Consider the following 16,665-nt stretch of genomic DNA (forward strand, 5'->3'; position numbering starts at 1 on the left):
TTGGTGATCGGGGAAAGTTAGTCCTGAATCCTATTTGTAAGCAATTTGCAAAATTTACACAGCTTGCAAAGAATAAGATACGATTTGGTGCATGCCATCGGGAATAAGCATGGCTGTCAAAAATTGAATCGGGAAATAGCACAAGGTGAAACACTTGTACAGTGCAGGATATACGAAAGTGTAAAACTTATAACAAAGTTTAATAATATAAAATTAAATAGATAACTCAAATGAAAATTTGTTTCTAACAAATTTAATTTAGTAAATTATTATATGGTTTTTAGAAACTACTCCAAGCATGTAATTTACGTGTCAAATTCAAATGGATCACATATTTCAATCAAATTAATTAAAAACTAAACCTTCGATTGTTTTTTATGAAATGAGATGAGTTGAGATGAAAGTTAAAAATTAAATAAATGTTATTAAAATATTTCTTTAATATTATTTTTATTTTAAAATTTAAAAAAATTAAATTATTTATTTTATTTTGTATAAAAATTTAAAAAATTTGTAATAATTAGATATGATGAATTGAAAAGTTTTATGAAAACAAATTGAGGCCCAAAATTCAATGTTTCATACCAAACATAAAAGAAATAACGTATAAAATTATGTTAAATTGTAATGAGATGTGATATGTTAAATTATAAAATTATATTTTATTATAAAATAAATTTAATATATCACGTTAATTAATAATTTACGAGCAACATCACTTTCTCGTTTAACTTGGAATTGTACTGTTTTTTCAAGAGAAACGTGAGATGGTACTTGAAATATTATCGCGATTATAATGAGACATACAAGATGAAAATACATTCTCGGTTAACACATTATCTTTTATTTTATTTTATTTTATTATTATTATTTTTTAATAAGTAATTAACACATTATTTTTCCCTACCCTAACGCAGTTTCTTTCTTTACTTCATCCTGCGTCGTCTCGCTCGAGAGCCCTTTCCCTGAGTTCCCTCCTTCTCCCCAGTCGAAAACCCTATTCACAGCGTTTTGTCACCTTTGCGCTTTCCAGGTAATTAGCTCTCTCATCCACCATCTTCGACACCCTAGGAACACTGATTCTCAGTTCACGTTCTCCTGTTTGATAGTTGAGAAAGGGCACTAAAATCGAAAAAGAAAACCAAATTATGAATTTCGAGTTGTCCTTTTCGCGATGCTTTTGTTTCATTGATGTTTGCTTATTCTCTAAGCTATTTATCTCTCTATTGTGGTTTACCTGACTCGGGTTCTTTTTCAGTTGGGTCCTAAATTACGGAAAATCTGAGATTTGCAATTTTTGTGCTGTCTGTTTCTTTTGCTCATAAATGAGCAACCCAATTTTTGTAGTGCTATTCCTTTTGCATGGTTTTAGCTTTAATTTCCTGGGCTTATTGATTTAGATGCATTTTTGTCTTAGGAAAGAATGAGTAGCCGTGCGAGCCGAACTCTCTATGTCGGCAATCTTCCTGCCGATATTCGCGAGAGAGAAGTGGAGGATTTGTTTCACAAGGTAACTTAGGTTTTATTGTAACTGTTTGGACTGGTTTGTATGTGACGCGTCTTTAGTTTTTCACGATACTGGGCCGAATAAACATGTAAATGCGAAGCGTATGAATTTGTCTTGTTCAACGAACCTGAACTGAAAGTCCATAGGATTTATAGGTAAGGCAACTAGTCAAGATTTTATATAGCTTATACCCAGTTGAGGTTTGAATGCACCGAGTTATATTTTATGTAGTTTTTTCTAAAGATTGATGTATGTGAGTTGAAAATGGATTTGAATAAGTTGTATACTTTTGTCTTGATTAATTAGAAGAATTGATCTTTGCAAATGCAGTATGGACGCGTAGCCCACATTGATCTGAAGGTACCACCAAGGCCCCCAGGTTATGCATTTGTTGAGGTGAGTTAATAGGTTCTTACATTGATATGGTTTCTTTGTTTCTACTTTTTTTTCCCCATTATTAACATTATCTTTTACAGTTTGAAGATGCTCAAGACGCTGAAGATGCTATTCGTGGTCGTGATGGCTATGATTTTGACGGGCATCGGCTACGTGTCAGTCATTCTTCTATGTGTACATATGTTACCACTTTGAGTATGATATCCCTGTGGCCTGGCTTATCTTGTATGTTCCCATATATTTATAGGTGGAACTTGCACATGGTGGCCGTGGACATCCATCATCAAGAGATCGTTATAGTAGTCATAGCAATGGTCGTGGTGGACGTGGTGGAGTATCCAGGCGCTCTGAATTTCGTGGTGTGTACATTATTCAATACTCTTATTTTTTTAGTGTATTTGGAATATATTGTCTTCTGAAGTTGTTCTTGTTCCACCATGTAGTGCTTATCACTGGATTGCCTTCTTCTGCTTCATGGCAAGACCTTAAGGTGAGCATTAGTGTGGATAAGTTGGTAAGAAAAAATCTATTTGCAAGCCTTTTTTTTTTTCACACATCCAACACACCGCTGAAGTGGGTCCCACAATGCTGAAAAGTATTGGTGTTTTAACTTGTTTATAACTATAATGGGTCCTGGGACAAGTGGTATGTTGACACACCTGGCTTGCTAGTAGCAAAACACTTTTTGAAAGTTTAATTTTGATTAATCGATGTCTTGTATCAGGACCACATGCGACAAGCTGGGGATGTTTGTTTTTCCCAAGTTTTCCGTGAGAACGGTGGTAAGACAGATAATTCTAATGGTCTTGTTTGAAGTTTATAATGACATAGTGGTGGTGTCAAAATTTGAGATGATTCTAGTTTTTGATGGTTCTAGTTTTCTATTGATTTTTACCATTTTGCCTTTTTACAATATGGGTGAAGGATCTGGATAATGGTTCCTCTTTGGTCTGGATTGGGTTTCAATGGCCATTTTACACCTTCAAATGAGAGGCTAACACGTCAATCACCCAATTTCTTACTATGCAAGCTTGACCACATGAGATCACAGGCCACTTTTGAATCTCAGTTGCTTTCTCCCGACGCTCTCAATCTTTCTCTCACTCAATCTGTCACCATTCCTCTCTCAATCTCTCAACCTGCAACCACCATCCCTCCTCATCGTCACTGCTGTCTCCCATTCACATGTTCATCATTGTAACCACTGTATCTTAGCGGTGTAATCTCAGTTTTCTCCTCCTCCTTATCTAATGGTTCTCTCTGTCTTCACTATCCAGTTCCGCCGCACCACACTCAAGGTTAGTTTTTCAATCGCTGGTTCCTCCCCATCTCACTGCCCAATGTTTTGCCACACTACAACACAGCCTATTATTCTAAATCTAAATCTTCCATTTGCTGCGGTAAAACTCCAGAACACAAAACCCCCAAGCCAAAAAATGTGCCAACAGCAATGATTTCTTCAAGCCTAAGAAATCAATTTCTGAGCAACGATTCCACCTTGTATTTCTATCTGCAATTTCTCAGTAACCAGAGAATAAACTCAAAAATACAAGCTGTGACACAATTAGTGCTTGATGAAAGAACATGGGTTTTCAAGAGGAAAGGAAATGAACTTCAATGGGGCAAAAACGGCTTACAGTTGTGGTGGAACACCAGGAGGGAGGGAGAGAGAGGGCTTAATCCTGTGTTGTCAATTTTTACTTTACACCAAATCCAGATTCCAAGTTTTCCCTCTGGATAAAAGTTGGTATGCAGTTAAGAAATTTCTAAATCCTATGGGAGCTGTGCCAAATTCCTTGCTTTCAAAGAAGAGGGCTTAATCCTGTTTTGTCAATTTTTACTTTACACCACATCCAGATTCCAGGTTTTCCCTCTGGATAAAACTTGGTATGCAGTTAAGAAATTTCTAAATCCTATGGGAGCTGTGCCAAATTCCTTGCTTTAATGAAGTTGTCATTTTATGCCTAGATTTGTGACGGAGTGGTGGGCTTTTGGGATTGTTGCGTATGTATGTATGTATTCCCACACACACATTGTTTACTTATAAAAAAAAAAATTGTATTCACACACACAAAAATACACATTTACAATTATTTTGATAATGATTGTTTTGTTGTTTTAGGTTTGTCTAGAGAAACTGAAGTTTACTTTTCTCATTCATACTGAAAATAGATTTACAAGGGTTTATTTATAGATTACAATGCTGAAATAGATAAGGAAAGAAATAACTAATTGATAATGGAAGAAATAGATAAGGAAAGAAATAACTCCTAAAAGGAAAAGATAAATCTCCTGAAAAACTCTTATAAGATATTCACAAATTTACAACAAACTCCCTAAAATACATTCTGATTGAGTCGTCCAACACTCCTCCTCAATCTGACTTGAAGATATCTTCAATGGCCAGCTTGCTGTTCAAGTTCTCAAACTGTTTCTTTGGCAGACCCTTGGTAAATATATCAGCTACTTGTTCAGTAGTCGGAATATAAGGCAAACAGATCAGTCCACTATCTATCTTCTCCTTTATGAAATGTTTGTCAACTTCAACATGTTTTGTTCTATCATGAAGTACCGGATTGTTTGCAATGGCTATGGCAGCTTTATTATCACAACATAATCTCATAGGTAGTGAATTTTCAGCGCCCTCAATTCTTCAAGTAATCTTTTAATCCATAACACTTCACAGATCCCATGGGCAACAACCTTAAATTCAGCTTCTGCACTACTCCTAGCCACCGCATTCTGCTTTTTGCTGCGCCATGTAACCAGGTTTCCTCCAACAAAAGCACAATAGCCAGATGTTGATCTTCTATCTGTTATACTCCCAGCCCAATCTGCATCAGTGTATATCTCAACTTGTAGTTGTCCATGGTCTCCAAACAGTAAACCTTTACCTGAGTTCCCTTTAAGTACCTTAGAATTCTATACACTGCATCAAAGTGGTCAGGTCCAGGTGAGTGCATAAATTGACTTACCATACTTAACTGTAAAAGCTATGTCAGGGCGTGTATGTGAGAGATAAATCAGTCTTCCAACCAGTCTTTGAAACTGATCCTTATTTTTGACTTCTTTAGGCTTAGCAGGTTGTAACTTTAGATTCGGTTCTATGGTTGTCTCTGCAGCCTTACACCTTAATAAACCTGTTTCCCCAAGCAAGTCAAGTATATATTTCCTTTGTGAAACAAAAATACCTCTCTTAGACCTTGCAAATTCCATACCAAGAAAATACGTCAAGCTGCCCAAGTCTTTGATCGCAAAGTCATTAGCAAGCACCTTCTTTAATCTTTCAATTTCACTGCTGTCATTTCCTGTCAAAATAATGTCACCAACGTAGACAATTAAAACAACAACTTTTCCTTCACCTGAGTGCCTGTAGAAAATATAGTGTGATCAGCTTGACCTTGAATGTAACCGTGACTCTTTACAGCCCTCCCAAAGCATTCAAACCAAGCTCTAGGGGATTGCTTGAGTCCATACAATGAATTTTTCAATTTGCACACTTTTTCTCTACCAAGTTTACCTTCAAAACCTGGGTGGTAACTCCATAAAAACTTCCTCCTCTAGATCTCCATTTAAGAAAGCATTCTTTACATCTAACTGGTGTAAGCACCAATTAAAATGTACAGCCAAAGACAGTAACACTCAGATTGAGTTTATCTTTGCCACGGGAGCAAAAGTTTCTTGGTAGTCAATTCCATAGGTTTGTGTGAATCCCTTGGCTGTGAGTCTCGCCTTGTAGCTTTCTACACTGCCATTAGCCTTGCATTTCATAGTGAACACCCACTTACATCCTACACACTTCTTCTCCTTAGGTAAATCAACACCTACCCGTGTTTTAGAGTTTGATAAAAAAAACCCTAGAATGAGTTACCCAGGTTCGTCTCTGATACCATCTAGAGAAACTGAAATTGACTTTTCTCATTCATACTGAAAATAGATTTACAAGGGTTTATTTATAGATTACAATGCCGAAATAGATAAGGAAAGAAATAACTAATTGATAACTAATTGATAAGGGAAGAAATAGATAAGGAAAGATATAACTCCTAAAAGGAAAAGATTAATCTCCTAAAAAACTCTCCTAAGATATTCACAAATTAACAACAAACTCCCTAAAATACATTCTGATTGAGTCGTCCAACAGTTTGTTACTTGATACTGGTATTTGAGCCAAGAGCTCAGAAGAAAACATGTGGGATTTAATTTTCCCTTCTAAATGTCTGTAATGTTTGTTTTGTAGGCACAACAGGGATTGTGGATTACACAAACTATGAAGACATGAAGTATGCAGTAAGTGAAATCTCTTTTATGATTGCTGATGAACAATATGAATGACCTCCCCTGAAGTCGAGTACAATCAGGATTAAGTAGGTAGTTGTCTGAATTTGTACTCCTCTTTCTGCAGGTAAAAAAACTTGATGACTCTGAGTTTCGGAATGCATTTTCTCGGGGATATGTTCGTGTATGCATTTAACTTGGATACTTTTGAATATTTCACTTTTCCTCTTGGTGCATGTCGTCTTTGTTTATTGTTGTATTTGTTTATAGGTTAGGGAATATGATTCAAAGAGGGATGCCTCTAGGAGCCCTAGTCGTGGTCGATCTTATTCAAGAGGCAGGAGCTATAGCCGCAGTCGTAGCCGAAGTATTAGTCGGGGCAGGAGCAAGAGGTAAATTCATAGATGTCTTGGTAAGTCCGTAATTATTTTTTGCTAACTCTCTGATTGTAATGCAGCAAGTCTCCAAAAGCCAAATCTTCTCACCGTTCGCCTGCTAGATTGCAGTCGAGGTCTGCTTCTCGATCTCACTCTCGTTCTCGGCCTGGTTCAAGGTCCCGTTCTATGTCAGGGTATGCATTTTTCTCTCCATATGGGGGTGTGTTTTATTGATCTTATCATGCTCGATGCTAATGGGTATCTTTTCCTTGAAAGATTGAGGAAATTCGTGAGACAATGTCAGCTTGTTGGCTGCTTTATTGATCTCTCTGGGGGATTTTGGATATCCTTAAGGGATGGCATCTTTTGAGTTAGTTCGCAGAGTTATTCATTCATAAGTGCAGAAAATACCTTGGGATCCCATAATTAAGTCCTTGACTTGCAGCTGTTGACTCTTTGAATGCATCTTTGCATTTGTTTGGGCTAACCTTACTCTGTTGCACCTAGCTCGCCTGTCAGTCACTGAGTTTACAATCCTTGACTCTCCACTATCATTACTGAAGTATGTTAGTGTTGATGTTCATGCAAGTTGTAACTCTAATTTCAGTGCTAAGGGGAAGAAATAATTGCTCACTCTTCAGCTTGAAATGGCGTTGCCCTGGAAAATTTTACTAATGATTCAAGTAATTTTTTGGGGTTATCAGACGTGATTTCGTGTTCCTTTTGCCATTTTACTTTTGCATCAATATCTTAACTATTTGTGCCTTTAAAGGTTGGGGTGGAGCGAATGTACATCAATCGTTTTTCCTCTTTCCTTTGTTTGTGTGAAAATTCCCCGTTTGTTTTTCTAGATATGGATACATGCAGCAAAGTGGGGATTGGATATTAGGATCTTGATGGGATTTGGTTCTGTTGCCTGCAACTCTTTTGGTTGTGGAGGTATGCTGTTTTTTAGATGGGCAGCTTCTGAAACCTTGGTGGTGCCTCTGTTCTAATTTTGTTTAGCATTGCAAATGTCCATGGGTGCTAGATTGGGAACAAAGGAGATCATGGTTGCAATTTTAAAGCTGGATATCTGTGAACTAAGTGGCATTGGGATTTGGATATCATCATCAATGAGCAGTAGAGATGATTTCATTTTCCTTTTCTGCTCCAACATTTGCCAAGCTAATAGGCTGCTCTCTGGATTTTTTTGGTACAGTCGGGAAAATTTCTCTTCTGTCCACTGGTGTCTTGAAAATACCTTCTGATGCTTTCATTAAGATTTCTTGTCTCTATGAGTTTTTGTCATGTTTATAGACTGGAGTTATATGAATTGGCCTGATATTTTTTGTTTTGTTGAACTGCTATATATTATATTTTTGGCTTTTCCATGTATCCATTTGGATATGGTAACTCCGTGGAAGAGGCATCAAGGCTCTTGGATCGAATTTGGTAAAAGGAACGTGTGGGTTTTAAAATGGGTTGTTTCTGGAACTTTTGCAGATCCCGCTCAAGATCCAGATCTCCAGTGCCTGCGGTAAGCGTTCAATTTGTTAGACTAAATATAAGTTGTGACATGCCCCCATCCAAGGGTTGGGCTGGACTGTCTGAGACAGATATTTTACTAGGCTATCTTAATTATTAGAGCCTCATCTAGTTTAATAAATGTTTAAAAATGATTCTGAAAAAATCGTGATCTAATGTCTATAAAGCCTGCCTGCCGTTTCAACAAACATGTTATCCTTTGAATCAATAGCTGGTCCTAGATTCTTGATATTGGATTTGGGTATACCTGCCATTACAGTTAGACAATAAAATTGATGTCATTACTTATAAAAAAAAAAAAAAATTGATGTTATTGTCTTACAGCGTGAGAAAAATAAGAGTAAAAGCCCAAAGAGACGCAGTACAAGCAGGAGCCCAAGCAGGAGCAGGAGCAAGAGCAAGAGCGTATCCAGGTCTCCTCATCTCTAATTTCTTTTTCCTATTGTCATTTACTATCTTGTGTCAACGTCATCCTTTTGTTGTTCTTTATGAAGAAAAATGATAGCTTCTATCGGAATCCTGATTGCAAACTTGTTTGGCAGGTGAGATCAGATTGCAGCTGATCTGTTAATCCCTGAAGCACTGATGAGGGTGTGGTCTTTTTCTGTTTTTTGTTTTTCTTTCTACTGTACCAGAAATTATGCTTGGCAAGCAATGGCAGGCCTATTAAGTAGAACAGACTGGAGTTTGTGGTTGCATTTTAAACTGACGACATGTTTTCTAAATCTTTTTGAATCCTTGTTATGTTGGAACTTCAACATTTTCCATGTTTGTATTTTACATGAGATTTGCTAAATTCCATCTTTCCATTTTTTAGGGTGTCTATATATATATATATATATAGAGAGAGAGAGAGAGAGAGAGAGAGAGAGAGAGAGAGAGTTAAATCTTCCTGTTCACTACTTCACATTTCACACTCTACATTTTATGAAAAAAGAAAGAAAAAGCTGTAGGTGTAGAGTTGAATAATGACTGATGTATAGTAAAGCCCGAGAGAGGGTGCTCAAAGCATTTTAACTGGTCCTGTTCGGAATTGATTATCAAAATTCTGTCATTTTATTTCCTGAATATATATTTTCTTTTTCAAGATTTTCATCAACATATATATGATATGCTGAACAGTTTTTCAGTATGGATATTTGTTTATGGTGTATAGATTTATTTTTGCAAAACTGAGTCAATTATAGGTTTATATAGTGAGATGAAAATTTTTGGTTTTAAATGAAAGTTTAAAATATTATTTTTTAATATTATTATGGATTAGAGATTTGAAAAAGTTGAATTGTTTATTATATTTTGTGTATAAATTTAAAATAATTGTAATGATGAAATGAAAGGAAATAAAAAAATTGTATTATCCCACTTGCCAAACCTAAATGCATGAAGAACTCTTAACTCTGTTTTTTTGGCGACCAACTAGAACAGTCTCTCTCCCACACTGAAGCCCATGAAATGCTCAAAACTAGCTTGACTATAGGGTACGCGACTTCTTTTTAACATTATAGGGTATTATAGGGTACGCGACTTCTTTTTAACTAGGTTTGTGGAAGTTGACTTCTTTTATATTTTTTAAGAAATGGATATTATAGGGTACGCGACTGATGTCCCAGCCGATGGTCCAACCGATAAAGTGCCATTTCAGTGTTTTTTTTTTTTAAATATTTTTTTAACATTCTTAAATACTATTTTTTATTTATAAAAAATACATAAATTCAATAATATTATTTTCTTAATCATTAAGAAAAAGATTAAAAACAAGAATCGGTCAAAACCTTTGATTTTTCGTCGGTTCAATAAGCATTACTCTTATGGTAAAAACAATGAGGTCGAAAATTCTAACAAGGGTCATGCCACGGAGAGCGATAGCTAACCGATGAATTTATTTTTATTTTCATTTTATTTTTATTTTTATTCAAAACATTAAGAAATATTTTTTAATATTTAAGAAAAGAAAAAAAAATAATTCAATACATTTTTTTTAGCATTTGAAAAATATAAATAAAAAAAATAAAAAATAACAATGCACCTATCAGTGCTAATGTTCGGTAGACCAATCCATGTCTACCTAGCATTTTCCTTCTAACAAAGCTTTCAGTAGGGGACAGATTCTCAATTCGTCCTGCCTCCATCTATTAAAAAAATACTACATTTTACTTGATTTAAAAATTATTTCTAAATATAAAAATAATTAAAGATATATTTTTAAACCTAAATTTAAAATTTAAAATTTTTAAATATAACTATAATTTAAAAAATATATAAGTTTTAAATTTGTTAGTATATATTTTGTATAAATTAAGTGTATGAGCTTTTAAACTATGTAGTTTTTAAATTTGTCAATACATATTTTGTAAACAAATCTAATAAATTGTAATATATATTTATATATACACAATTTATAAAATATAAACATATATTTGTGTTTATATATATATAAATGTAAGGGGGAGGGCGGGCGGCCACCTGCCCCTACTAGTCGCCCTAGATGTGCGGTGGGGGGCTCACTCTCGCATGGGCAGAACGGGATTGCTCGCTCTACCGTGCGGAGGCGGGGCGGACGGGAGCGGGCCTAGTTTTTAGTACAATGTTTACAGTCAAGCAAATAAATAAAAAAATAAAATTATAAATAAAAAGTGTAGTCAAAATGTTGTAATTAAGAAAGAAAAAGAAAAGAAAGGAAGGGTCCATCGATAATATTTATTATTGCTCACATGTCATCAAAATTGATGGGGTCTAGTTCTGTCAAATCCTGTGAAACGTGTGAGAGTGAGACTTGAGAGGCTTCAAATTCAAATTCAAATAGAAATAGAGTGGGATAGGTTTTGGCAAACCGAGAGAGATTGAAAATGGATGTCTCATGTCTTTATAATGGAGTGAGTGACAAGGCCAGGCGATAAGAGAGACGGCAGGCATGATGGCCCCCATGGAGGAGCCGAAGCCACAACAACAAAAAAATTGTGGCGTAGGAAAAGCCAAGTGGATGTGGAAGCGTCGTTTACTGGGGGGTGACTCCTTACGTGCTGGTGCTGCCCTCCCTTCTTTTTCTGCCACTCATTTCTCTCTGTATACGATAGCATAACGTTGTCTTTCTTTCAGTGGTCGGTCGGTCCCACCTCCATGTTCGAAATATATATAAAAAAAAAAAAATTTTAAATATAAATCTTACATCTTGTATACTCATTTAAAAATATTTTTTTACTCACATAATAAAAATGATTTCAGACATATTTATATATAAAATAAGATAAAAAAATAAAATGATATGTTTTTAAATAGATATACATGATGTGAAGCTTATAGATAGAACTGCTCAAAAACAAATATTAGAAAGAGATTTCATAAAAATAAGATTATATAATAATATAGTTTTATGTGATATTTTATGTTGATGTAATTTTTTTATTTTTTTATTTTTTTTTATCAAGGTCGAAGGTCAACGTTTTGGTTGAATAGCCCTTGACTATACTCGAGAGAGGTAGGGCTATTAATTAAATAGCACATAAAATATAAATAAAGACATCGTAATTTAACAACATACGCTTATCGGTCTTTTAAGGGCAAAACTATTTGCGGAGATGTTTGTATTTACAGTTCATTTCAGTTCATTTTAATTTATTTTATTATTATTCAGTAATTTTAACTTACAAATCTTATTATTATTCACAACTTATCTTATTATTATTTACAATTCATCTCAACTCATTTCAAGTCATCTTCGAATCCAAACGTCTCCTATATATATCGATTTTATGATCTCATAATTTTATTTTGATAAAAATAGAGTCATTGAGAAATTGAAGAAAATATTATATCGATAGATTTCTAGAGAGAATATGAAGAAAGTGTCCACGTATTTAAATGCTCTATCGTTTAATAGATGTCTTCTACATTCTCTATAGATTTATCTGTTTTACTTTATGCCTTATCCTCATTTTTGCATATCTCACTTGCTTTATATCTCTTTCACCTTTATTTATGTACGTAGTCCCACCCATTTTAACTATTTCTTCCCTTATTTTATCTTTCTCATGACAATGGACCTTTCCTATTGGATCTATCTATACTAAAATGTTTTACAATGAGACATGTCAATTAGCAATTTGTTTTTGCAAACCTCCGGTAACTGTCTTATTTATTTTTATAGATGAGATGAGATTAAAATTAAAAAATTGAATAAAGTATTATTTAAATATATTTTTAATATTATTTTTATTTTGATATTTAAAAATTTTGAATTATTTATTTTATTTTATATTAAAATTTAAAAAAATTATGATGATTAGATGATATGAGATATTTTCTGAAAACAAACGAGGCTATTTCTCAAAATATAAAGACTTAGGCCTCATTTGTTTTCACAAATGAAATGAGATAAATTGAGATGAAAATTGAAAATTAAATAAAATACTGTTAGAATGTATATATTTTTTAATATTATTCTTCTTTTCAGATTTAGAAAAGTTAAATTATTTATTTTATTTTATATGAGAATTTAGAAAAGTTGTAATAATTATATGAGATGAGATTTTTATTATTATTTTTCATATACTTTTTACTATTTTTTACTATTATTCATTACTATTTAATATTTTATCATTATTTTTTATTATTATTTACCGATAATCTAGATCACCTTACTAATTTTATTCTATAATTATAAGTTAAGTTTTAAACCAAGATATTATTATAAAAATAAAAATCTGTTAGAATATTATATATTATTTTACAACTTTTACAAGTACATCAGTACATTAGAGAGAGAGAGAGAGAGAGTAACTGGAACTCAGTAACTTACTTATTGGGGGAGGGGGACCAAAGATATTTTAGGAATATGTGGTTGAAAAGTTAAGCAGATATCAAGCTTATTAATTTCTATAATTTGCACTTTCTTGATTTATTTATAATTTATAATGTTAGCATAACATCATGCCCTTTGACCTTTGTAGCCCAACTCAATAAAATATATTAAAAAATAAAATAGAATTTAAAGCTCCAGAATTTCACAAATCATTAAAAGGTGAGGAAATGAAATAAAATAACATAAAATAAGTAGAAGGAAAGCCCAAATTAGGTAAGCAAATATAAAATGTTTCTGTTCAGAAATAGTGAAGTCTATACAGACATCATATCTCAAAGCATAAAATCAACGCTCTTCTGCTCTCACTCATCTCAATTCTCACCGCCACCATTTTCGAACACTAATCACAGCCACGCATCTCTCTCTCTCTCTCTCTCTCTCTCCTCTTCTCTGAATCTCTCCCTTGTAAATCCCTGAAAATCTCAATTGTAAGCAAAGCACATTCTTACCCATTATCACATATCCACGAGAAATCCGTACCTATTTTCACAAAATCCACCAGAACCGATTCGAAAAACCTATCTATCAACAGCAATGACGGACATCGTGTTCTCAAAGCTCCCCGAAGACGTCGTGCTCAACATCTTCTTCAAGCTAGAAGACGATCCGCGCAACTGGGCCCGGCTCGCCTGTGTCTGCACCAAGTTCTCGTCCCTCATCCGAACCGTTTGTTGGCGGCACAAGTGCTCCAACACCATCCCCTCCGTCGTCTCCGATCTCCTCTCCTCCTCCGCCACCAGCTCCTCCTGCCCTCCAGGCGGCTGGGCTGCACTTCACAAGGTCTCCGTCTGCTGCCCGGGCCTCCTTCACGCCGGCGTGCTCCTTGAGAACTCGGATTTCGGTCTGGAACGAGAACTCGGACCCGACGAGATTTACCGACAGTCATTTCCGACTTCATCATCTGTCATAACACCATCCTCCACCGAACCATGCCCGAGCCATCACATAGACGAGGTCAATTCAGAAGGTGCTTGTACCTGGTCCCTCTATGACGACCTGTATTTTGATACTATTTACAACGTTTCAGATTCCCAAGACGTTCCCCAGGTTGTTGACGGTGAAGAGGTTGATGTCGGTGCCGGTGTCGGTGTCGGTGTCGGTGTCGGTGTCGGTGTCGGTGCGGTGGAGGGAGAATACTCGGTGCCAAAGAGGAGGAAAATCTCTTGGGGTATGCGGTCGCATTTGGCTTCTGGGGTTTGGAATCTGAGCCGGGAGCAAGGGAGTAAGCTCCTCGCGAGACAGTTCCGCGATGATTGTTTGTACGTTTGCGATTGGCCAGGGTGTGTTCACATTGAGGAGAAGCGGAATTACATGCTTTTCAGAGGGATTTTCAAGAACTTCAAGAGGTCCCGGGTGTGGAGGACCATAAACGATGGGAATAGGAGCAAGGTCGACGTGAATTGTGAATTCTGTGCGTGCAAAGAAACTTGGGATTTGCACTCCGCGTTTTGTTTGAGACGAGGTTTCGGGTACCACGACGATGGTGAGCCGGTTGTTCGAGCTTATGTCTGCGAGAATGGGCATGTCTCCGGGGCGTGGACGGAGTCTCCATTGTATACGTAATATAAATGCTGTTATTGATTCTAGTTTTATCATATGTACATTTTAAGTGGCTTTTCAGTTGACTAAACTCACTTAAATGTATACTTCGATCGGCATGATTGAAGATGATAAAATCTAGATGAAGAGTAGCATTGCTCTAAGCCTAATGCTCTCAATCATTTGTGCCTATGTTTATGTGTATCTTTGTTATGGTGTCTTGGTTCTTCCATTTCTCCTTGTATCTAATGATCATAGGATTTTAAGGAACCAAGGAAACTCTGATGTATTTGTTTCATGTCTATGGTGTTCTTCTCTTTTTTTTTTTTTCCTGTGCATTTGCGGATTTGTTATGTCTGTTGTTGTTACATTTATGACATGTTTCCCTGTGTGATTTGAATTTATTCAAGGAACATATGGTTTGAACTTTCAAATTAGTTTGTGCTGTGGTTGTGAAATTTGGTTGAGAAAGGTTTTCATCATTTTATGCATATTATCCTTATGAGTTTTGTTATGTACAAGTAAGTTTGCGTACCAATCTGCTTACTAATTTTTTCTATCCTTATTGTTTTGATGAAGATTGAGTTGAACTTTCGGATCCAAATATTGGTTCAGTTATCAACTCTCAATTCAATGCTCTTTTCATCGTGCTTCCTTTGCCATGTGTTGTTTTCTTTTGTATTTGCCAAGATAAGATTGTGATAGATAATCATAGAAATGCTGACACTTTGGATGAGAAGAAAACCAACCAGGCAAAAGCGAATGGGTAGTGAGATATTCTCAGGTATTTTGTGAATAATAGTAAAAAAATAATGATAAAATATTAAATAGTATTTTGTGAATAATAGTAAAAAAGTAATGATAAAATATTAAATAGTAGTGAAAAGTAAGTGAATAGTAAGTAAAAAGTAATAATAAAATAAATACCTCAGTACCCAAACTAACGAGAGTTATCAGGTTTTGGTTCCTGATTGGCTTACCCAAGCTTTTCATAGTCAAGTGATTATCTTTGTTTCCACTCATTCATAATCTCAGTTTGATAGCAGACGGGTTGGTTTCTTTGTTGTTGGCAGGGGAATGTGGTGAGCAAAGATATGTATATATGAAGCAGGTGAGGGATCTATTTTAAGAGAAATTATTTGTATCAGCCGGAAGCCGCAGCACACTCAACGTATTGAGTGTAAAAAAAAAAAAAAAAAACACTGATGTGTGGTGTGCTGCGGCTTCCGGCTGATGCGTAGCTTTTCTCCTATTTTAAATATTTTCTTTTTAGTTTGTTTATGCTTTCAAGATAGTGCTGCAAGTTGGCCTTTCCCTGCTCCTTACAAGGGGTTTTTATAGCTTATAGGAGATGCTACAACAATGACTGGAACACTAATCGTGGTTGATTGAATTTGGACAGACTGTATTCTATCTGATTTGTCCAGTACAAATAAGACATTACAACAGTCTACTTACTCTTTGTTTTTATTTTTATTATTAAAAACTGATATTCATACAATTATTATACAACCAAACCAATATGATAGTGCATTAGTGCTGTTTCATAAAAAATATTTGTTATTTATTTGAATTTGAATTTCAAACTTTACATAGACACCCTCTAACCTTCTACTTGAGACTCGTTTGTTTTCGCAGATGAGATGAGATGAGTTGAGATAAAAGTTGAAAGTTGAATAAAATATTGTTAGAATATATTTTTTTAATATTATTTTTGTTTTGAGATTTGAAAAAATTAAATTGTTTGTTTTATTTTGTATGAGAATTAGAAAAACTTGTAATGATTAAATAAGATGAGATGAAAAGTTTTGTGAAAGTGAATGAGGACTTTGGTTTGTAAAATTTTCCTTTTACCTTTGCTCTTGGCTTACTAACTGGCCCCAATTTGTTTCACTTAGACACCATGCCAATGGATAGATCTAGAGAGATGTCCATCTTGCAGGTTCTTACAGCTATTGGTCGTTTTCTTAGAAGTAAGCTTTTCACATTTTTGGAACGAGATGCGAATAGAAATGCTTTACAGATCGAACATATTACATGGAAGAAGAGCATTTCTTTATACTTGAATGGCTGTATAACTCTGACACTGCTTGTTTTATACATATCCAACCTTCAACCACGTTGTTACATTTTGAATAAAAATAATTCTATATACAACCGTAAAGTACGTAAATGTTGTATAA

The 16,665-nt window shown here is 34.9% G+C and overlaps 2 protein-coding genes across 4 annotated transcripts; both read left to right on the forward strand.

Annotated features, from left to right (window-relative positions):
- Positions 1-912: 912 nt before the first annotated feature.
- LOC118349255 (serine/arginine-rich-splicing factor SR34-like) lies at positions 913-8,881 on the forward strand. Of its 3 annotated transcripts, XR_004802220.1 has the most exons (15): positions 913-1,033; positions 1,418-1,510; positions 1,838-1,903; positions 1,984-2,058; positions 2,151-2,262; positions 2,347-2,393; positions 2,628-2,685; positions 6,144-6,193; positions 6,309-6,365; positions 6,452-6,573; positions 6,639-6,752; positions 7,410-7,497; positions 7,589-7,753; positions 8,044-8,077; positions 8,410-8,478. XR_004802220.1 is itself a non-coding variant. In XM_035693082.1 (14 exons), the coding sequence occupies exons 2-14, from the start codon at positions 1,424-1,426 to the stop codon at positions 8,629-8,631; spliced, it is 915 nt and encodes a 304-aa protein (XP_035548975.1). In that variant the 5' UTR covers positions 913-1,033; positions 1,418-1,423; the 3' UTR covers positions 8,632-8,881. The 3 variants fall into 3 exon arrangements, 2 of the variants coding, with proteins under 2 accessions (XP_035548975.1, XP_035548976.1); XM_035693082.1 differs by lacking the exons at positions 7,410-7,497; positions 7,589-7,753 and adding an exon at positions 8,628-8,881 and having other exon boundaries at positions 8,410-8,498; XM_035693083.1 differs by lacking the exons at positions 7,410-7,497; positions 7,589-7,753 and adding an exon at positions 8,628-8,881 and having other exon boundaries at positions 1,423-1,510; positions 8,410-8,498.
- Positions 8,882-13,183: 4,302 nt separating this feature from the next.
- LOC118349232 (phytochrome A-associated F-box protein-like) lies at positions 13,184-14,809 on the forward strand. The gene has a single exon (XM_035692868.1). The coding sequence runs from the start codon at positions 13,478-13,480 to the stop codon at positions 14,504-14,506; it is 1,029 nt and encodes a 342-aa protein (XP_035548761.1). The 5' UTR covers positions 13,184-13,477; the 3' UTR covers positions 14,507-14,809.
- Positions 14,810-16,665: the final 1,856 nt, after the last annotated feature.

This window comes from Juglans regia, chromosome 8, assembly GCF_001411555.2.
Source record: "Juglans regia cultivar Chandler chromosome 8, Walnut 2.0, whole genome shotgun sequence".
In the NCBI taxonomy this organism is placed as follows: domain Eukaryota; kingdom Viridiplantae; phylum Streptophyta; class Magnoliopsida; order Fagales; family Juglandaceae; genus Juglans; species Juglans regia.

Excerpts from the sequence above, each read along its gene's own strand:
- LOC118349255 (XM_035693082.1), top strand. The coding sequence starts at position 1,424 with ATGAGTAGCCGTGCGAGCCGAACTCTCTATGTCGGCAATCTTCCTGCC. Across the intron at positions 2,394-2,627 it reads CTTCATGGCAAGACCTTAAG|GACCACATGCGACAAGCTGG; the intron begins GTGAGCATTAGT and ends GTCTTGTATCAG. Across the intron at positions 6,194-6,308 it reads ATGAAGACATGAAGTATGCA|GTAAAAAAACTTGATGACTC; the intron begins GTAAGTGAAATC and ends CTCTTTCTGCAG.
- LOC118349232 (XM_035692868.1), top strand. The coding sequence starts at position 13,478 with ATGACGGACATCGTGTTCTCAAAGCTCCCCGAAGACGTCGTGCTCAAC.